The sequence below is a fragment of the Onychostoma macrolepis genome, chromosome 18, assembly GCF_012432095.1.
Source record: "Onychostoma macrolepis isolate SWU-2019 chromosome 18, ASM1243209v1, whole genome shotgun sequence".
In the NCBI taxonomy this organism is placed as follows: domain Eukaryota; kingdom Metazoa; phylum Chordata; class Actinopteri; order Cypriniformes; family Cyprinidae; genus Onychostoma; species Onychostoma macrolepis.
In genome coordinates, this window is record NC_081172.1 from 26,754,075 (window position 1) to 26,777,895 (window position 23,821).

The 23,821-nt window shown below is 36.5% G+C and overlaps 1 protein-coding gene across 1 annotated transcript; it reads right to left on the reverse strand.

The window, feature by feature from the left end:
* Positions 1-14,374: 14,374 nt before the first annotated feature.
* Positions 14,375-21,589, reverse strand: grk7b (G protein-coupled receptor kinase 7b). Its single transcript, XM_058751526.1, has 4 exons — positions 20,451-21,589; positions 19,157-19,594; positions 16,083-16,354; positions 14,375-14,928 (listed from the first exon to the last, which is right to left on the reverse strand). The coding sequence occupies exons 1-4, from the start codon at positions 21,048-21,050 to the stop codon at positions 14,598-14,600; spliced, it is 1,641 nt and encodes a 546-aa protein (XP_058607509.1). The 5' UTR covers positions 21,051-21,589; the 3' UTR covers positions 14,375-14,597.
* Between the last annotated feature and the right edge of the window lie 2,232 nt (positions 21,590-23,821).

Sequence of the window (23,821 nt, forward strand, 5' to 3'; positions counted from 1 at the left end):
TTTAAAATAACGAAAGAATATGTAAAAGTATGGTATTTGGGGTAAAAAGCGCCCCTGTTGTTGGGGCTAAAGGCAGAATGAAACCATCATATTTAAAAACATGATATTAATCATATCATATAATAAAATATAATTTGTTGTTACTACTGTAAATATATATTCAATTATTATTGGATCTCCTTCAATGCTTTCAGAATCTTTACTTATTAAAATGATTTTGTTTCTGTATTTTAAAATATATTTTTCATATTAACATATTTTAATGACTATATTTATTGAACAAAAATTGATGTTATGTTCAAAATTATGTTCAATACAACGCATATGTTTTTTTTGCAATTATACATTTTAGGTGCAGTGAATAGCACATTTTTTCTTAAGGTGGGCCTTTAGCCCCGTTGTACCCTACTGATAAGCCTAGAACTTTCAAAAGGTAGGACAGACATCTTAGCATGATAGCATCGTCTCTGAGGGGCGACTTCAACATTCAAACGTGTCTGTCTGTACGCATTTCTGCTTTTCTTTCAGAGGAGGTCTTATCATACTTTGACTTTACCGAACGATGCCAATCAGACCTCGGGAAACAAGATATTTGATGCGTGAAGGAAGTACCATAACCCATACATTACGACTACAGGAAGCTCACTGCAGTCACAGATTGAGAAAATAAGATGCACTTATTTTGCCAGTTTAGTGTAAGTCTACAAGCTAAACATGTAAACATAAATAACTCCGTTTCATTACTTTTGGCTGACTATATCGTTATTTTTTAGAACCATGAATAGAAACTGAATTACAAATTGGCATTGTACAAATTACAAATTAGGTTGTAGTCAAACATGGAAATTTCCTTTAAGGCCACAAACTTTTATGTGATAGCAGACATTCACTATAATATATTTTTAGCGGTAACCATATGTCACAAGGCCTTGACTTGTGGAAGCTGTGTGGTGGATTCAGTGACAAACTGATGACTGCAAAATTACGGATTCCTGAACCCAACGTCTAATTACCACATTACCAAAGCACCATACACAGGCTTATTTTGGATTGTCGTAGTCATAAATTAATCTGCGTTTAGATCAGAATGTGCTGCACGTATATAAACGCTGCACACTCAGACTTCATGTGTCTGGTAGCAATGGAATAGCAGCAAGAAGAAGAACAAAAACACAGCATGCAGGTGCTCAGCACTGATTTCATTAGCTTAACAACCAACTAACGCATAGAATGCTGAAATAACAGTCGATCTACAAGTTTTATTTCTTTGGCTGACAGCTATACTTTCTGTACTATAAATCTCCACTATTTCAAACTGGCTTTCTGCGTAAATGCTCAAATGAGATAAATTTGGTGTGTGGCTGCTGCCGTGTGTAAACAAGAGACCTGCTCTAAATGAGTGCTGAGTTATGAATCTGTTTCTTGCTCCAGAGTTTAACGGCTCTCTGTCACTCCCCCTGAGTCTTTGGGCCTGTTGCCTGAAGCATGTGATGTACAGCCCCAGTCTCATCCACTTCCTCAACCCTAGGATTCCTTGGCTATGTTTCGGATAGCATAATTCAGTGCTACTCATATAATTTCAGACTCATATAATACACTCTCAGAAATAAAGGTACAAAAGCTGTCACTGGGGCGGTACCTTTTCAAAAGGTACATGTTTGTACATAAAGGGTCCATTTTGGTGCCTTAAAGGTACATATTACTACTTAAAGTGTACATATTTGAACCTAATAGGTACAAAAGTGTACCTTTTGAAAAGGTACCGCCCCAGTGACAGCTTTTGTACCTTTATTTCTGAGAGTGTAAAAATATGCAACTTTTTTGTTTGCATGGAGCTACTACATTGTTTACTCCATTTATTATCAGGGTTAGAATTAAAGATTATAGTAGTTATTGCACAATAATGTCTTTTGATTTAGGCTTTTTTATCTTTCACTTAAGAAAATACAAAAAGACACAAAGACATAAATTCATGCTTTAATATCATCACCTTTTTCTGCAACTTTCAAATTTTGGTCCAATTTAGAAAAAAAAATAACAACCAGGAATTCCCTTACTTGTCGTACACTATAAATACTAAAAATTATCATTTTTAAAAACCAAGCTTGCATTTAATATGAATTTAAACTAATACGTTTTTATTTAACTACACTCAATATACAGTTAAAAGCCCAAAACTATTGCATTCACTTTAGACTTAAGTAACTTATTTTAAAATAGACATTCCATTCCTTAGTTCTTGCTAAATTCCAAAAAAGGAAAAGCTCACAAGAGATAAGATGGGTAAAATATGTTTATTGTTAAACAGAAATTAAAGAGACTAAGAGAGAAAGAAGCCATGAACAAATTGTCATCAGCATCACAACAGCCGGTTACTCAAGATAGTTAGAAACAAAGTATCAGTTCCTAAACTGAAGTCAAGTCCAATGCAATGTTATAGATTTCAACTTTGATTTGATCTTCTTTATGGGCTTCAAGCCCACCCCAAACTCACCTGTGAGTCACAACCCAGTTGCAAATACACAGCACAAAAGGTTTTACCTTATCCTCACAAAAATGGCAACTCTTTTAGCTGTATAGTTTTATAAAGTGAAGGTGAAACATGTGAGGTTTGTTTCGGGTTAAAAGCAGAACTACCGTTAAAGCTCATTTCACCTGGACTTGTAGTCTTTTGGCAGGCCCACAGGTCTCTGTGCTGGGGGCTGATGTCAGAAGATTAAAGGGGAAATTATACAGTAGGTCTGTGGGTTGAAATGCATCCATCTAGAGATATGGATCTTTGACTCTACGAGTTTTTGGTATCTCAAACGAAACACTGTGGTGAGCTGGCCTGAAATAGCACGTCCTGCATGTGAATGTCTTATTCTCTCTGTTGCACTAAAGTGAAATAAGGACACTCAAAAATCAATCCAAGATTGAACCATATTAGATAACTTAAACCAGGTCACTGCAGAGAATGATAAACTTGTTGATGTTTCAGGATGTTTGCTTGTTATACTCTGACATTGTCACGGTTATGGTCTGTTTTGGTTCGGTTTCTGCTTCCACATTTGTTCTCGTGTCCATGGTTTTTGATTAATTACTCCACCCGTTTCAGTTCTTCCTGATTACGTTCCCTATGTGTTCTTTGTTCGCTGTTATATGTCATCCTGTGTTTGGTCTCCTGTGTTCACTACATCGTTTGTTCTATTGGATTATTATTAAAGCCTGTGTTGTTCAAGATTATCCACTTCTCCTCGCTCCTTCATCCCCAGCTTTTCATGACAGACATTGCCCTGATTAATATTTAAAGGAAGGTACTGTAGGCACAAATTCTGGTTTTGAAAGGAAACTTTTCATTAAGATGCATTTGTATTTTAGTAGTATCTAGTGCCTGTTCTTAAATTTTACATGTTTTGATTTACATATTTACTTTTTATATTTTGAAGAGTATATTGGCAGTCAGTTTATTTAGACACTGGAAGACACTGACAAATGATCAACAAATTAAAACACCATCTGTATTTGACTTCCTGAACTAAAAGTGTGTGTACAATATGTGACAAAGGCGGCACTTTGCCAGATTCATCTCTGGGGCCCTCAAGATCCCATCATGATCACTTAAAGCATGCTGAGACGTGTTGTTTTAACCGAGTGCTAAGATGACATTTGGTCTTTAAGTAATTCATAAGATGCTTCATATTTAATGGTTTCTGCCACCATCTCTCAAGCACAGACATCTGAAGAGCCATTGATGACACTCAATGAGAAGAACAAAAGTCACGTTAATTGGAAATATGTTCTCGGGATATATATGGTGTCCTCACGCGTTTACACAGGATTATATGATAATCTCTGATAAAGAGCTCTGTTACAAACATACACTCACACACCCACGCTCAGAGTTGCTGAATGAATGAAGGATGAGATGAAAGGGTTTGTACACTGGAAACAGAGATAGAGTTCTTGAATAGCATAGCTCTGGTGAAAAACAAGTACACTATATTTAGTATATTTAAGTTTGAACTGAATGTAATGTTTTCAGACAGTTAATTGCATGTTATTTACCATTAAATAGAAATACGGAATATTAAATGCAATTAGTTGAACTTAAAGGGCAATTATTTGTAGGGAAATTATACATCACACCAAACATGTAAACTCATCTACTCATTAGTCCACTTTTACAGCCTCATTGTGTTTATTATTGCACTCTTGCAAACTATTCTAACTCCAATAAATAAAAACAGTGAAATGCAAACTAAGAATATGGTACAAACCTGCAATAATTATATTAAATAACACTTTATGTATTTAATCCCATTTTATTAACCAGTGTTTTTGCTGCTGACCTTCAATGATCCAATAAAAAAATTAAAAATAAATGTCTTTAGATAAACATAACATTTGTGTTTTATTTTTTAATTGCTGAAGAGTTATGAACTTTCTTCTCCTGTGGCCTATTCTTCAGGCAATCCAGAATGGCAGCACAGCTGAAAGGTGAGTTTATGTGAATTTACATTTTCTTCAGCCTGAGGGAACGAAAGGGCTTTTGCATTTGCCAAAAATATATATATTTTTTTAATATTAAAAACAAACAAGCAAGCCAAGCCCAGCTGACATAAAGGAGCACAAAAGTAACACAATGCATTACTTTCCATAAAAAGTAACCATTTTTTTGGAAGTAACGCAATATTGTAATGCATAAGTAACTTTTCCAACACAGACAGTACTAAAATAAGTGAAAGAATCAATTAATGAATGATTAAACATTTAAATCTAAATATTCTGTGAGAGTAATGGGTAGGGGGAAATATAATTTAATATAAAAACAATTGAAGTCAATGGAAAGTCCCCACTATGATTTGGTCTGGAAAAATGGAAAAGTGGACACAGAGGAATTGTGTTCAGAACAATAAGGAACATCACTGGCCATGAGGCGATAAATACACTACTGTCAGACAGACCCAGACCAACATCCGTGTACTGTGTGTGTGTGTGTGAGTTCTTGTGAGTGCAAAAATGCTCTGGAATGCATTGGCATTTTTTCATGCTCTTTCATTTTAGTGTCCCTCATTTCATTGGATTCTGTTATTTTGTTTCAGTTTAGGTAAAAGGTAGCACAAGTGTCCTTATCTTCAAAAACATTCTGTAACATGTGAACAGCTAAGTTACAGTGGGTCTCATTTTATGTGAATGCCATAAGGGTCAAGTAGGGGCCAACAAAGCAGACAGAAAGTGAGTGCAATGAAAGTGCGAAGCCAGTGATGACCACATGTCAGACAAACCTAAAAATATGACTAACATATTAACTTACAGCAGCTCTAAACATAGGTCTCATCACCGAGGCATTTCCAATAGGCACATGGGAGTCTGGACATGCGAACGGCAATACTGACACATACCAGACCAGCAAACCACATGATGATCTCACTTACAGAGCAAAACTCTACATATACAAATATACCAAATATAAGCTATGAATCTATGCGGATTCAGTATTCCTGAGTATACTGATTTCTAAGCAGGCTAAAGCATCTAACTTGTTTTGAACCACACTATGGACATTACTGTAAAAAGACGCATGGCTTGTTGAGAATGTGTGCTATTACTTTTCTAAGCAATCAGACAAATAGCAAAACAATCAAGCATTTTAACAAAAAAAAAAAACATATACTTGCAGTGAAGGACCCAAGGCTTATATCAGCCTAGATCAAAATATGCTAATATTAGCTGAAAGATGGGCTCCTTTGACTTGCAAGAACCACAGAGCAGCTCACTTGCCCGGAAAAGCACAACATGCAAAAGCACCAAAGCACCACTTCATTGCTTAATTTTATTTTTTGCAGTTCTGTTGGGCGCCACTAATGGTTCACACTTGACCTTTAACCTCAGATTGCTCCAGGGTTTTGCACCATATTTTATATCCCATACCTAAACTTACCAACTACCTTACTAATCATTAATTAGCAGCAAATTAGGAATTTACTGAGGCAAAAGTCTTAGTTAATATTTAGTTAATGGTTGAATTAGTCCTCAAACTGGAGTGTGAGCTTTTTTTATTTATTTAATTTTTTTTTATAGTGAAGGAATTTTCTGTTGATTTTTCACATTTTTTATTTATTTATTTTTCCAATTAAGCATTACATTGTGTTGTGTTTTTGGGTTAAATGAAATGTCCAAAAACCTAACTAATAATGTCCTGGCAGAAAATAACTAGTCCATTTGTCTTCTGATTGATTTCTTACAGTGCATGCATGTTTGGATTAAAATGTCAGGTAAATTAAAAATACCGTTAATAAAATATACTGCTTACATTTACATTTACATTTAGTCATTTTGCAGACGCTTTTATCCAAAGCGACTTACAATTGGGAAAGTCTTACAATTGCTTACTTGACTTGTTGGTTGAACGTGGAAGAGGGGAGACAGTCTGAGGAGATATATTACAGTGTGTTAAATCTAATAATGACACAACAAATCACACTGAGAGAATGGACAATAAATTGAAATCAGACAGAGAGACAGATGACAGCAGTGATAATAATGGTTTTGGGACGTTTACAGATCAGATCCAGATCTGAGAGGGAATGCTTAAAATCTGAAGAACAATCTCACTTGGCTATCATATTGTCTCTCTGATGAATGTTCTATAATTCTTCATGATCACTTTCTTTACTTTTCCTAATACTATTGTTAAATCCAGTTTAATTACCATGTCCATTTCTCTCTTTCCATCTTTCTCTCTTTTCACTCCTTCGCTTCCTAGGTCTCATGCAAAGATGTCTGGGCCAAACCTCTGGACCACATAAGCGGGAAATTGCAGTTTGTTTTAAGTAAATTTGCACATGTAATGATATCTCTATGTTAGGTCTGACAGCGTGCAGCAGAGTGTAATTATTGTTTGAGGTTTGCGGAATATATTCCCATTAGGGTGATCACTTAAAATCTTGGGGCCCAGGACAACATTTTTATGAGGTAAGTTATACCATAGAGTACATCAGCGGGACCCCCTTGCTCCTGAGAACAGCTCTTATTCATTCAGTAGTCCATACAAATGAAGAGCCCTTATGAAAAAGAAGCACTTAAGTGGCCTATTTATTTAATGAATATTATATTATCTGCAAATACAGTTTTTTTTAAATATATTTTTAAAATGTGATGTACACTACAAGTGCATGTTTATTACAATTAATGCATTTCTTTTTTGTGATTTATCTTATTCCGAGGCATCTGTTAAAATGTTCAGTCGAATGACTTGTAGTGCATTTTGTATTGTAAGGTTTGCAGACACACTCATATAATGTATTTTATTTGTATATTAGCTGAGAACCTGGAAATTGCAAATATACAAAATATACAAAAATGTTGTATAGCAAAAACAGGCATGAGAAGACAAACAAATAGACACAGGCAGAAATAGAAAGAAAATATCATCCAGGTTTAAAATTAAAGTTGTTCCAAGATTTCACTACTGGTTTTAGATTAAACCAAAGTTTACTTAACCATCCTGGAATATTTTTAACTGATGTAATCAGTCTGACCACAGAAACAATGAAAGCATCTATCTTCTAGATGTAGGCTATCTGTCCTTATAAAACTCATCAAATGATGCTTAATACGCAACCTTCTTAAAGTAAACAGGAATAAATCAAAAAAAGTCTTGTTGACTTTGGTTTGCTCCAGTTGCAAGATGACAATGGCGGTCAGTGGTTGTGGTGGTCAGCGGGTCTATGGATAGAGCTGAATTCGATAAGCTACATTTATTTCTTTATTATAATACTGGGGCATGACAAATGTGTGCATTAGGAGAGAAGGGGAGAACGAGAGAGAAATATGCCAGTGTTTGAGGTTTGTGTTTCCTTTGGCCTCCTCTATGGAATTCACTTATTTGTGGAAATGTTAAGAATTCAAGTAATAGGCTCTACTAAACACAGTCAAACACAGAAAAATAAACGCAACGCTCAGCAGTATGAGGAACCATGACAACCAGACATGCGATCGATCGATCTCTTCTCTTCTCTTCAGAACAAGACAATGTACAATATACATGTACAATGATTTTCAATATGATTTTCATGATTTTCAGACATTTCAGCACTGTTGCTTGTAATTCAAAGTTGTATAACTGCCCTGAAATCATGACAAAAAAAGAGTCTTGCTATATGGTAAACTGAAGAAACTCATTTAATCTATATATTCTTTATATCATTTGATGAATAAACGTCCAAGTCATTGTGGTTAACCAACATACCCTTTTCTTGTAAATGACAAGAAAATTACATGACAAGGTTGGTTGATGTTCACATATCAAAGAAATAATCAAAAGAAAAGTCTGTCTGTCTGTCTATCTATCTATCTATCTATCTATCTATCTATCTATCTATCTATCTATCTATCTATCTATCTATCTATCTATCTATCTATCTATCTATCTATCTATCTATCTATCTATCTATCTATCTATCATCTCTCTCTCTATATATATAGCCTTGAAAAATATTATGTAAAATAAAATGTACTGAAAATAATGAGACAAATGTATTTATGGTGTAAGAAAGAATTAAATAATTAATTATTGAATTTAATGTTTACATCACTTGACATTTCAGAAGGATTAAAGGATTTTAGTACAGAACTGCAGTTGAAATAGAACGTAATGTTTTGATAGTGTCTCAGAGACCATGTTTACAATTTTCCTGTCAGATGTCACTGAAATAGGTGAAACCCCTTTTTAAAAATTAAATCTTATAAGAGTATATTTGACCTTGGCACATGTCATTTAAACTAGATTTTTTTCAAAGAATTATGGTTACATATATTGCATGTACTTACTACATAGTAATAACAGAAAATTAGATATAATAACAAGCAACTATCCTTAAACCAAACCCTAATCCTAACCACATAGTAAGTACATGTTATTAATTAATATTCCTCAGCATTGTATAGTGGTTTTAGGTTCACAAGGATTGTATACTGCAACAAGACACCTTTAAATAAAATATAACTGAAATATGTTTTCATCAGCCTTGTTTGTCATTGATGTGTAAAGTCATAATCAGCGGTTCACTATTTCCCCAAACACCCCCCTCGGCTCTTGGCCCGCTCACTTGAACACACACAAGTGAAGAAAGTCAAGTTATCAGCTGAAGATTGCCGTCGCTGTCACTTTGATCTCGCTCACCAACTGCCCGCACAAGCGCTAAAAGTGTGCATGTGTTTATGGTTTTTGCACATTTGAGAGTGTGTGCTGAGACAGTAAATATTTAGTGTCTATACAAATAGGTGTGAATGTGAGTTTGAGGGGGTGTGTGTTTTCTGAAGAGGATGGCGGCTTTCTTTGAGTGACTTGATCAACAATTTCCATTAAGGACCAAGAGACGGTCTTTGTAAGAGTATCTGAGTTTCACACTGACACACCAGCCTGGGAAAAACATGTTCAGAGATCTTCCATGAGTTCCAGCTGTCACTGCGGCAGCCACAGATGTCTCCCTGGATATATGTAGTCTATAGCAGCAATCATGGAGCATCTTGGATTTCCATCTACACATTAGTGTGGATCTCAGCACTCTTGTCTGTAGCACACTTCATAGGGCATGACATTCTGACCTCATTAACCCTAATCAAAAACTAATCTCTCAGTGCATGCCAACATTAAAAAGATAACCTATGTGTATATGATCTCTCATTACTGGTGCACTGTAAATTAAAACTACTTTAATGTAGCACCAGTCAAACATTTGGAAATACCTGACATGATAAAAGCTTAAGTGGCAGAAATGAATTTTGTTGACAAAATTTTCCTTATTTCTTAACATTACCTGTTAATTTTACTAATGAAAAAGTATTAGTGCATGCAGAAATTAACATTACCTAAATGCTTAAAAGTTTTCTTCTTCTTAATATTATTTTGCAGTTAATGTATTAGGTATTGTGAACTAACAATGAACAATGATTTACTAATCTAGCTAAATATTCATTCATAAATACATTTATTGTTGATTAATATGTCTTTAATACATGTTAATTGAACTTTTCTTTTTTGGACCAAGATTAGAGTGAGAAGAGCTACAATCCACAGAATAAATATAATATAATATATACATTTTGATTTGTTTAACATTAGTTTTGATCTTAATACTGTTGTTTTATAGCAACATTTTTCATTTTGTAAGGGGTGTTTGCCTATACAAACTCACCACTAATGCTAGGGAGTTTTGTGTGTTTTCCAGTGCTTTGCCATGCGGTTGCTAGGGTGCTCTGTGTGGTTGCTAGAATGTTTGCTTACTGGTCCAAGTCAAAAGAGTCCACCCACAAGTATATTATTATTATTAATATTCTGGTCTCTAGATATATCTTGGCACCCTTTGGCTTCTTCATTTTAAGTCTAGAGGATTTTTAAGATGAGTCACATGTGGACGTTTAATACTTGGTTTAGGGTCTCGAAAAGCACCTCAATTAATAGTAACAGCGATGCTTGCCTTAGTCCTAAATTAAATCATTTTAAAATGCAAGTGTCTAAACCTGTTTTCCTGCTTATGCATATGTACAAGCACACTGAAAATGACATTAAGCCCTCTGAAATGTTATAGGGCCGACCGCAGTCTGTTAAAGTGTGAAGCAAGAGGCCGAAGTGGAGGGTTTCATGAGAGTATTGTGTTAGCAGCCATATGTCAGCTTGTTAAATGAGATTAGAGAGCACTGACTGTGCCGCTGAGGTGAAATCTGAACCTAATAATTTCAATGTAAAAGAAGATACCAAAAGAGGAGGCCTACAGATGGCGGTTTGGATAAAACAGCTTAATATCCACCACTAAACACTTAAGAACCGCAAATTAGTCCAACACAAGCAAAAATCTCTAAGCAAGTATGCCTATTGTATTCAAAAGCAAGATCGCTATTAGACCTGACAAGAACATTTGTAAGAGGTGCTGACACCACAGTAAAGTCCTGGGACAAATGTCAATAAGCCCTGAAGAGAGTGTCCTCAATTATATAAAGCATTCTTGTGTATGTGCCAGTTTAATAACAAGACATTCAAATTCTAGATGGCATATTGGTATGCAAAAACATAAAATAGTTAAACAGATGGTTAAACGAAGCAATTTGGAGTTCAAACTTTTGTTCAAGTGCTTATATTAATTATTTAATTCAAAAAATGTGTGTTATTTGAGCTGTGAAGCTCAACTGTCCTCCAGCTGCTGTCTTGTCTGCAGTGTAGAAATAGGATAAGGGTCTGCCAATGACCGTCTCTTCGCATGATAGAAGAAAAAAAAAAGAGGGGAGGATTGGATGATAATAGCACCATATATTACAGGCCAAATTAACTGTACTTTTAACTGAGGGATGAGATTCAATTATTTGGTAATCAACAGCATGTCACAGATGCTGTCCACAAAGCTTTACTTCTGTTGAATTCACAATAGGGTGACCAGACATCCCCGTTTTTCAGGGAAAGTCCCAATTATGTGGGAATATGGGGAAAGGAGTTGTCTCCAAAAATGTGCCAGTTCAAAACAGTGCACAAACACACTGCAAAAAGGCCCAACCAACCAACATAACCTTGTTACCAGAGCAATTGTCTAGTCGGTATTTTCACCAACAGAGGGAGCTGCGTGCTGGACAACCATGGAGCACTATTATCATCAGTTATCAAAGACACTGTTATCAGTTTCAAGGTAGTCATACTACAAGTTAAATGTAAGTAAAATTGTTTGTATGTTTAATAAAATGTGTGTATGTTTAATAAAATTTGCACACAGTTGTAAACGTTCCCGAAAGTGTCGCAACAGTAATTCCCACACCTTATTAATATCAGAGATAATCTTATTATTGGGAGATATCAAGGGTCCGTGGCTCTACCATTAGAGAAAGCGTAACGGTTAACTTGGATCACACAGCCTAGACGTCACTGAATTTCTGTCAATCGCTGTTTGCGGACACCATAGGAATGAATTCGATAGTTCTTTCTGGTTGGCTCGTTTTAGTTGATCTTCAAGCCTGATTATAGATGATGCAGCAGGCTGGTTTTAGAGGGGTTTCGGCAACTTCCTTTAGAAGAAAAAAAAGAAAGAAGCTAAAACCAGCCTATGCTGGTTGGCTGGTCTTAAGCTGGACATAACTGGTTTAAGGTGGTCTCCCATGCAGGCTGACCAGCTAAAGAAGTGGTAAAAAAAAAACCTTCTAAAATCAGAGTCTGGCTGGAAGACCAGCTAAAACCAGACAACCATCTCTTAGGCTGGCTTAAATTTTTTTTTTTTTTTTCCAGAAACATGGCCTCTGGTCTCCTTTTTTTGGCTTTAAAAGGCTTTGTTTATATAGGCTACCACATTACATTAGCAGAAAGGACATACTTAAAATGAGCCTAAAATGCTAAATAATAAGGCCAATTAGGGTTAGTACCGATACATTTCTAAAAGCACAAACGCAAAATAACATAAGTTAAAAAGGTAATTTAAAAACAAAGCCATACAAAACTGTCTCAGTTTTTCATTTATAGTTAATAACAAGTGATTTTTCCGTGATATTTTGACCACTGAAATAGAAAATATCCCCAGTTTCCATTTCAGAAATCTGCTCACTTTAAGCCAAATCATCCTCTAAAATAGTCTAAATGAGACCCAGACATATTCAGGCAAAAACATTCCAATAACAGAACAGTCTGTGGGATGATGAAGAGCAAAGCAGAATAAAAATATTCACGTTTAATAACGTCAACCTTTGCACATAATACAAACAGACGGGGCTTGTTTTCCTAATGAAACCACTGGCTATTTTAGTCACTGCTGGCTAGATGTGGACAAAACACTGGAGCATGTGGCGCAGGGTGCAGCGCAGTGGGTCTGAGAGCCCCGGCAGACCGTGCCTGACCGGCCGAGCCGCACCCAGAGATTTCCACCCGCCTCAGGAGAGCTTGTTTATCACACAGCTGAGGTGTCATCCTGGAACGCGGAGAAGGGCAAATATCTGCAGCCTGTCCAAAACCACAAGCCTCTCTTTCCCATGTCGTGCCTGACCCTATCCTTCATCATATTTCATTAATAATCCCGCGTGACAAGAACAGGATTTGAGATAATCTAGTTATGAGCACGTCTAAAATATTTAGGAGCTCACATAAAAATGTTACTCCTCTGAAAAGGACAAACTTTCTTGAGCATGGCTGGGTTAATCAGTGCCCTTATTCATAAGTCGTCTTCCCGCCTAAAAAAAGCAGTATCTCATTGTGAGCAGTGACCTCTGCTGGTCATATATAGTAGTCAATAGATTTTGAAACTTGAGGAGAGTTTAGAAGTGGCTTCTGTTAACAAGCCATGCAGGCAAGACATTCTAATGAGTTCTGATGATGTTTTAATGGATGGTTTATTATTAGAGGGACCTTATTACAACTAACACAGCATTTAAAGCGATAGTTAAACCTGTTAAACACAAAAGAAGATATTTTGAAGAATGTTAGTTACAAAACAGTTGCTAGTAGCCATTGACGAATTCTAATGAACACAAATGAAGGTATTTTGACAAATGTTGGTAACCAAACAGATGCTGGTAGCCACTGACTTCCAGCAACTGTTTTTTTTTTCTTTCCAACAGAAGAAAGAAATTCATATAGGCCTACAGGCAGGGCTGGGGAGTAACGAAATACATGTAACGTCGTTACGTATTTAAAATACAAAATATGAGTAACTGCATTTGGTTCTACTTACATTTTAAATGGGTGGTAATCAGATTACAGTTACATCCGAAAAGTATTTTAGATTACCAAAGTGATTACTTTAATATTAAAATAAATAAATTACATTAACAATCAGTGTAAAATGATTTTAACCATGAGGCAACTGGTGATACTCAGACTCGCGTGCAGCCTGTCCATACAGCAGCCTGCCTGCAGAGTGCAGACTATTGTGATGACTCACTAAAATGCAAGAGAAAATCAGAAAGCCTAGCGCGTAATTGTCATGGAAATAAAAAGACGATTTTACTTATAAATGTGAAAAAGGACGGAACATCACTGTAGACTATGTCATTTTTGTTTACCTGCAACAAAACGTCTCTCGGCTTCAAAGGAACATCTAACCTTGAAAAAGCATCTTAAAGTAAGTTGTTCCCACAGTCTCAGGTTTGTACGAGTTCTTGTCTTGTTTGGGAGACAAAAACCAGAGCATACAGATAAATATCAACATGACTTCTTCATTATGAATTATATTACCAATATAACAATTACAGGGAAATGCAACTGAAAAATTTACATTAATTTAAAAAAATTAACATGTCTTTTAAAATCTGATAAGACTGACGATGAAACAGCACATGACTGTGTAGATGCGTCAACAGAACAAAATTTTTATTTTCCATAATTTTCCATATAAATACTCATTAAAAGCACTTGGTATTAAAAGAAATGAATACTAAAATAATATTATTTATTATTATAGCAGTAAACCATCAAAGTACAGTCACTATAAGATCCTTTCTTCAAAAATGTGATTATATGGAAAAATCTCTGAAAATCTAAAAAAAAAAGGACAAAATAATACATAGCCTAAGTAAATAAAAAAAAATTAATTAATAAAAAAAATTGTTTTGTTATGCAAGATCTATCACAGATCTAGATTGTTCTATCACAGAAGAGTGCAAGATTTGGATTTTTGCACATCATCATCATCCAGTCCCACTGTCTTCCTGTTTGGGTCGTTAAGCTCATCAAAGAGTCCGCTGTCAATCATCTCTTGTTGCCATGGAATTGGCACTGCTCCTGTGCTGAATTCTTTAAAAAACTTCTTATCATTGGCATCAAATTCAACCCCTTTAACCTCAGAGAAGTCCCGAATGTCGCCCGTGTCTTTAGCGTACACAACGTTGGGTTTGGGCACCCATGGAGGTGCAATAAGCCCCGCCTCTAGTCGAGGGATGTTGATGGATTTGAAGAACTCATGTTTCCGAGGGTCATCCCTGAGGGTAAAAAACAGTTATGAATAAATGTATGGTTACTGCATGACTCACAATTAAAGGAATAATTCAGCCATATTACTATCACATCACACCAAAACTGTATGCTGCATACGTTTTTTTAAAAAATGTTTGCCGATGTTTCCATTAAATTATGCAAAATTTGTTTCCACATTTTGAGAACGTCCAAATTTGAGAAATTTTTTGCTTTCTTCTTTTTTCCTTCTCTTGGAACTTAACTTAATATGAGTCTTTTGAAGGACAACAGCATTACATCCTGGCACTCTTTCCCTCTGTCACAGCTTTCAAATCAAATGCACCAGTTTTGCAGGCTGGACGTTGATAATATCAAACATCATTGGTTTTTGCAGACTTTTTTGTTTTGTGACTAAATGCCATGACATCAAACCTAATAGGCCTTCAGCACAGTATTGGACTTGAGAGCTAAAGACTCTCAGTGAACACCAACTTACATTTTTTATTTAGTTTCCTCACAAAAAAAAAAACCTATGAAAAGGCTAAAGAAAACTAAAATCTGAAAGTGCATAAGTCATATTGAATACTTATGGTGATTTTATGATGTTTTTGGCCATTCTTGACAAATGTGACAGAGGCTGCACAAAAAAAACTTTAAAAAAACAATTCTTCTTCTATGTACCATGGAAAAAATAACAACACACAGGTTTGGATCGACATAAGGATGAATAATGACAGAATTTTCACTTTTGGGTGAAACTGTTCCTTTAATAGAATTCAAATAAAAATTTTAATGGATTGAAATGGTTTCAGCAACTGACTTTGAGAACAGTATTATATGTTAATATGTAATTTAAACCTATGAGCAATGAAGCTGGTATTGAATCTGTTGGTGTCTTCAAGACCCAAAGATATTATGTTTTAACATTCATGCTTTGCTCCATCCAAACCCAGTGCTGAGGCTCCAAACCCACTGCCAGTGCTCTCAGTGAGAAAGGCTGACAGAAACGGTCTGTTTCTTCAATTTGTTGCCACACTGGCTTGATTTTGCTGACAGAGTAAAGCTTCTGTTCCTATGTTGGCATGCAGAGGGCAGAGTTGGACTGACCACATCCTAATAATGACCTGGAGTGGAAACAGTGTGTCCTCTTGCCATGAAACACAAAAATGCTGCCACTTACTTGCAGCCAAGGCGGTCTTCAACGTTCTTTTTCAGAAAAAAACTGATGATATCCTTTGAGGGGGCGTCAAAATTTTTGTGTTCAAATTTACACTCGTCTTCTAGAGTTCTCCTTACTATCTCTTCTTTAGTAACCTTCTCTTTGTGACCTCTAAAAGGCAGACGGCCAGCCACCATCTCATAGATGCTACAGCCCAAGGCCCACCAATCCACTGACGTACGATACGGTTCCTGCTTCAAGATCTCTGGCGCCATGTACCCTTTGGTGCCAGCCTACGATGGAAAAGACAACAAGAGGAGTTATGAGAAAAATCATTCAGCCTTCTTGAAGCCACCTGAAAAAGCATTTCAAATCATATTTAAAGACATCTATCATGGTACAAACTCTTTGACCTTTTCATCATCCTCCCTAAAATCCCATTTCAGAAGAGATTCCTGAGACAAGTCAAACACACAAAAACAATCCCTCGCCATTTCACCAGTATGTGTCTCCAGGGACTCAAGTCAAACCCTTTGAGGCACACTACTCTTTAGAAGAAGGGCAGGCTGTTCCAACCTAGATCAATGCCAACTTTGCGTATTACTGTTATTATTAGTATTAGGGAGGGCTTATTTAAAGTCTTGTGGTACCCCTGGCTGTCTGAAATATTAGTCAAAAATGAAAAAGTCATTTTTTTTCTTGGTAGAGCTCAATTTATTCTCATTTTACCACTTGGAAAAATTAGTTAAAGGGACAGTTCACCCAAAAATGAAAATTAATCCACGATTGACTCACCCTCAAGTAGGGCTGTGCAAATAATCGAATTCGATGATCTTGCGCATCTCGTCAATAAAGCCAGTTCTGTGATTAGTAGTAAATCTCCATCACGTGCTTTCAGATGGAGCAGCATTTACTACACACAAGCTATGCAATATCGCGTTCATAATTGCTGGCAACACATCTGCAGCTGCATCAGATGCTGCTCCATCTGAAAGCACGTGATGGAGATTGTAACGGATGATGTAGGTAGCGAAAGCTCCGGTAAGAATACACTAGTCTTGTGACAACCAAGTTTTGTTTAAAGCAAAGAAAAAACAGGCTCCTCTTGGCTTATATTAAAATCCTCTGACATGAATGGTGTTTTGTTTTGCTCTCTCCTTTGAGCTTCCGCGTTCATTACTAGTGAGTTCGTCACCGTGTTAACCTACATTCTATGTTATCCGCTGGAACGCCACTCTCTAGTGAACACGCGTACGACAGTTAGAGAAAGCTAGATATTATGGTTTATAAAGTTTTAAATATGGGTATTTTTCTTACTTAAACACATCAATTAAATTCCAAAGACTTTTATTAACCCCCAGGAGCCGTGTGGAGCACTTTTTATGATGTATGGACGCAGTTTTTTGGCCTTCAAAATCTTAAACCCCATTCACTGCCATTATAAAGCAGGGAAGAGCCAGAACATTTTTAAATATAACTCTAATTGTATTCGTCTGAAAGAAATAAGTCATATACATCATGAGTAAATCATGGGGTAATTTTCATTTTTGAGTGAATTATCCCTTTGATTGTTGGAAGTATTAGAGTCATTCTAAGTTATTATCCATGACATTATCCATAAGTGTTGATACAATTAAAATGATACTGAACACAGGCATTATGATTTGGTAGATTTAAATACTAAGTATCTAATACAATTATTTGTTAAAATAAAACACAGTTTGTGCATGTTTTCTAGAGAGATGCTCCAGCAGGTTGTATCTGTGGCAATGCGTTTTGCAGTAGCACTATGGTATCTGGCAACTGAAATCCGGACAATATAACACACTCTCATACCATTATTTTTTACTATTGAGTTGCAATTCATATTTATTTTGTCATTTTTTTGCAGTTGTATTGCAGTCTGTCATGCATGTGTTTAGGAGGGCCTTTACACCTGGCCTTTTTGTGACCAGTGTGATGTGGAGTATTTCGGCACAGTCTACACATTTTCAAACTGTTCCTAATTAAACACCTGATTCAACTCATCAGCTCATTAGTAGAGACTTAACAAATGGATCAAATAAAGGAAACCTTCAAAATGTTTACTGCTGGTATAATTGAGGCCAGATGTTAGTAGCTGTGCAGGTAGACCTCACTTCCCTGACCTCAAGAGCTTTTCAGCGTCCTTGTCAGAGTGCCCACCTCACATGCCAATTGATGCTGGTTCAAATTCTGCTCGGAGCCATGTGAGTAAAACCAGTTACACTTGACTACCTCCAGGAACAGGGTTGGGAAACATTGCTTTAGGACAGGGGTAGCTGACCCAGCTCCTGGAGAACTACCATCCTGAAGATCTCAGCTCCAACTCCAAACAAACACACCTGAACCAGCTAGTCAAGGTCTCAAGGGTTACTTGAAAATGACAGGCAGGTGTGTTAAAGCAGGGTTGGAACTGAAGTCTGTGGCTGCATCTTATACTTCCCTACAATATAGTAGGTGAAAAACAGTATGTAACAAAAGAAGAATTTTCTGAATTTTGCCCACAGAGTAGGCAAAAGGTACCCGGATGTCCTACTACCTCCGGCATGATTCTGAAGTTTGCATATGATGGACACTTTACTATCCCATGAGGCCATGAGGCCTTATGAATGGCAGTGACATGACAACTGAAGCTGGTAGGTCATGTGACAATGACAACATAGTGAATGTAGTACATTCAGATACATACATATATTCATACTATATAGAATGTACTCTTTTTGAGGTTGCAAAATAATGATCTATTCATAAAAGTATGATTTTGGGCGCAGCCCCAGTTAAGAAGGCTATATAGGAACAGGGTTAGCTATACCTGATTTAGGGTTATCAGTAAATAGATAATAGGGTAATAGGGTATTAGTAAATAGCATCTAATTGTAAGGTTTTACCCACACAATTATGATTGAGGGTAATAGTGGAACTTTTGGGGACTCAGGTGTTCAGCAGCTACCTTGTCCTGGATATCTATTGGGTTCAGACCTCAAAGTTTTAATCTACCAGCCCAGATTGTTACCCACTAGTCTGCACCATAATCGTCAACCTCATAAAAGCTTGTCTTATGTTACTGTTCTTACCTTTTGAGTGATGGTTTTCCCGTTTGGTAGCTCCACAGCTAGACCCAAGTCTGACAACCTGCACTGGCCTTGACTGTCCAGTAGGACGTTCTCTGGCTTCATGTCCCGGTACACAATATCCATGGCATGTAGGTGCAGGATACCAGTGATGATTTGAGCTGTGTAGTGAATGATGCGCTCCATCTCAATGCCAATCTCCCCAGTGTGGTAGATGTGGTACTTTATATCCCCTCCATTCATCAGAGTCATGACCAGACACAGGTGGGTCGTCGTGTCAAACGCGTAGGCCAGGTTCACCAGAAACAGGCTGTTCACCTTCTCCAAGATTTTTTTCTCCAGCAGAGCCATCTTTTCACCTCCTTTTTTCTTCAGACGTTTCTTGTCTAGCTTCTTGCAGGCATACATGTGGCCCGTGTGTTTGACCTGAACAGCACACACCTAGAGAGAAATTTAAAACGCATTCATTCTACATTCTGTACAAATCAATTTTCTGCTGTAATATTCTGTTCAATATGGGGCATCAGTGAGAATGTACACACTTGAAAATCTATTCAGATAAAGGTAATTTTTCAAAGGAGATGTAGTCTAAGCAGTGTCCATTCGTTTGATTATGTGCCCAGTGGGTGCATTACTTCCAAGGGGATCCACTGTTCATCAAAGGATGTCCAACTCAGTTGAAACAATGCATATTGTGTTTAGTTTTGTCTTAAAGATGAAGTGTAGAATTTCTGCCTATATAGCATCTGAAAAATAGTGACCCTATTTTCCATTGGCTTGAAAAACAGATAGTCTTGCCCCAAACTCACACCACAGGTTGAGCTAGAACCTGCCATGCTGTTTCACTGAAACTAATAGAGCAATGTTTGATAGTGCCAGAGTTGGTACAATCAACCTGTGAATGTCTTACTTATTAAACTGGGATAAGAGATTTTGCAACATGCATAACAGGACAACAAAATGACACTGTATTTTCTAAATGCACATTCTTGGTCTTTCTTCTGTACAACACATCAGTGCATGTTAGTCCACAGAAAAAGTGAAAAAGAAAGTAGTTTGCGTTTCCAAAAGGATTACAGAAAGCAAGTAACAAAACCAAAATTAACCTATATTCTGAAGACATGAATGTAAGCAACTATAGTTAAACTGCACAATGATTCAGAGACAACTCCAATTATACAATGCGGCCCAGCTAAGACAACCGACAACAACTCTTTTTTTTAAATTTGAAATCTTTTTTAAAAGAAGATTCCTCTGTAGATTTGTTTGTGACTGGGTAGGAGGTGCAAATACTCACCTCTCCAAATCCTCCTTTCCCCAAAGTTCTGAACTCATAGAAATATTTATCAGAGATGGGCTGCTTCTCGAATTGCTTCCATTGCACAAATCTATCAAAGAACGGGCTGGTCTGATACTCAGTGAAAGGTTGTCCTCTTAGAAACTCCTCTGTGGCTTCTTTAACCTGTCCCATCATCACCTCCTCAAAGTCCTTCTCAGAGATGACTTTACACTTTTCCACCATGTCCTCTGTTAGATAAGCCATGAAACTCTTGGAGTCAGCTTTGCAGAATTTGTTAATGATATTCTGCCTGGCTTTGTCTTTAGCACCGGCCTCTGCCAAATTCCAGTCATTCAACTCTTCCAGAAACTCTGCAGCGGCAAGGTATTCTGGACTGGAGGCTAAAAGGAACCGTCGGAAGCATCTTTTCCCAATGGGCTGCTGCTCACAGATGTCCTCAAAGTCCTTGGGAATAGTTGCACGCACCTCTGTACAAGTCTCAGGTTGGGGAAGAATTAGACTACGCCTTCGTTTCCTCATCTCCTTGTCGTCTAGACTCTGTGCTTTCAGGTAGGCTGTGTTGGCCACCAGGTTGTCCAGTCCACCCATGTCGCACATGGCTGTGGCGGGGTGAACGATCAACTATGTGACACTGCAGGTAACAATGAATAAGAAATAAGGAGATACAGGCAGAGCAGAGTCAAGCTCTGATATGCTGATGAGTCAAAATGAATGTCGGAGTCTTCCCTGTTCCACTCACGTAATTGCTCCGTAAGAATTAAAAACCTCAAAAGGGATTTTCTCTCAAGTAAATGTCTTTGTATGCTAATTCGTGGATACTGCTCATGGAAAGGAACTTACTTAAGAGGCTTTGGACTATGATTAGCCACAATGTTAAGGGATAGACAATGCAATTAACATGCTCAGTCCTCTACTATCGACTTCAGTTCAAGGAAATAAACAGAACGAGATTCGACTAGGTTTATGAAGAAAATGTGAGTGGTGCTTGTTTGTTAAAACTGTGCCTCTTTAATGCTCAAGGGTGTTGCTATTCAGTGTTTTAGCATGTAGGTTTCTTACTAGCCCAAGCAAAAAGGGACATTCTGGTCCCAAGATATAGCTTAATCCTTCCTTCAGTGTTAGTGCCAGTTCACCACGTCAGCCAGTGTGAACCGACCTTGATGCCCACTTCATTGTCTGCAGGTGAAAATATGTTAAATCACTTGGAGAAAAAAATAGCACTAGTTTAAAGTTAAATTCGGTCACACTTTATATTAGGTGGCCTTAACTACTATGTACTTACATCAAAAAATAAGTACAATGTACTTATTGTGTTCATACTGTATTGCAAAACACTTGTGCTGCTATTGAGGTGGGATACGGGTAGGTTAGGGACAGGTTTGGTGGTATGGATAGGTTTAAGGGTGGGTTAAGGTGTAAGGGACGGGTCAACAGTGTAATTATAAATGTAATTACATATAGGTGTTTTTAAAAATATAAGTACAATGTAAAAGCATGTATGCACACAATAAGTGCATTGTACCAAATGATTAATTTAAATGTAAGTTAAGGCCACCTAATGTAAACTGGGACCTTAAATTCTTTTAGCGGTCTGTTCAAATTCCGAATGCCAAGTTTGAGCCAACAACTAATTACAATTAAATACTTGACGTTATAAGCTGATAGGTCGTGGTTGTTTTCAGTTCTTTGAGAGTCTGAAGACTTTAGGAGCTTAAAAGTGTAGGTTTAAAGCTCATTATACGAGCACATGGAATGAGAATAAAGTGAGAATAAGCCTTCATTAGGTGTAAACATAGCAAAATCTGTCCTCTTGGCTGCATTCAACCCAGCTTTGCGCAACGGACAGCCATATTTCAGAGGAGGCTGTCTGGCAGACGGCTAACATCACATTCCTATAATGACACAGCATTAGCGTTTATTAAGATGACAAGATTTGAGACATTGTTTCTCTATTTTTTCTTCTTATAAAATACTTAGAAAATTGAGTAATGACAAATGCTGGAAAATAATTATGTGCCTGCAAATAAATGTCTTTACAACACTAACATTTGATTTGATTTGACATTTGATCAGATAATAGCCAACAAGTGTCCAATAAACATATGAACTCCTTCAATACATCCCAGGAGGCACCTCATTGATTTGCCAAGCAGTATTTCAATGTGAACATGTCTAACATGAACATAAATTTGTTGTGCAGCAGTAAAGATTCTATTCTTTTCTGTTTTAGAAATCAAATATTCTCAACTTGTAGATAAACACCAAGAAATGCACTATAGGTATAGATTCGATACAGGAGGATATATTAAAATTATATAGAGAAAGCCTTGATTATATCCATCTGGAACTGAGTGGACCAGAATGCTGCCAGATGTAAATTTGAGCATCCTAAAACAATGTCTAAGAAGCTTTATTCTTGGTTAACACTGGGCAGCCTTAAGTATTTTCACAAGTCATCACATTACATATTGTTTGTACTGTAGTATAGCAGGACATTTGTTTCACAGTTTAATGTCTTTTCAGCTACAAAAACAATTTAGTTCCTCATAGCCTTGATTACACTCTTTAGCAAAACCTTAACTCCAGAATGCACCGGGGAAACCATCAATACAAACATTTTAGTTTACATTGCCATTGGCTAAAAAAGCCTGCGTCAAATTCCAACTAAATCTTTGTCTTGGAAATAGTTCTTATGGGTTCCGGACTAATCACAAGCACTCAAATCCTGAGCTGATTGTTTCACTGGAATTAGAAAAGGATGGAGCAATACACAGCGTACTAGAGCACTTAGGGAATGCTTTTTCACAGACATCCGTTGCAAAGACTTTAGAAGTCATGGAAATTTCTCTCTATATATATATACAGTGTATATATATATATATATATATATATATACATAGATTTTTTTCTCCCCAGTTTATTTCTTCGAATATATTCGGCACTTTGTAAGTACTTGTGTCAAATGTGCCCATAAACCAGCTTAATAATTACTCACATTTAATGATGAATCTTAAAAGAATCTTCATTTTTGAATAAACTAATCCTTCATTTCTGTGCTTTGAGGGCTTTTTAGAGACATTTGTACACTCAAAATAATTAATAATAATAAAAAAATCTTAAAAAACTAATTTTTTGTTCTGTATCTGTAAAATCTGTAATCTATCTGTAAAAAATGGAACGAGCTCTCTACTTAAAATAATTATGGTAACAATATTACATATAATATATGAGCAGTTTTTAAGGCTTGATTTTAAAATGGAATCTACCTGAATAAATCATGCAAAATCTCCTAAATTAATTAACCTTTGACACAATTTAATATATTTAGTGAAATGTGCTCCTTTATTTTAACTTGATTCTCAAAAGTC

Coding starts and splice junctions, on each gene's coding strand:
- grk7b (XM_058751526.1), bottom strand. CDS start 21,050: ATGTGCGACATGGGTGGACTGGACAACCTGGTGGCCAACACAGCCTAC. Junction 19,595..20,450: donor GGAAAGGAGGATTTGGAGAG/GTGAGTATTTGC, acceptor ATTTCTCTCTAG/GTGTGTGCTGTTCAGGTCAA. Junction 16,355..19,156: donor GGAAAACCATCACTCAAAAG/GTAAGAACAGTA, acceptor TTTCCATCGTAG/GCTGGCACCAAAGGGTACAT.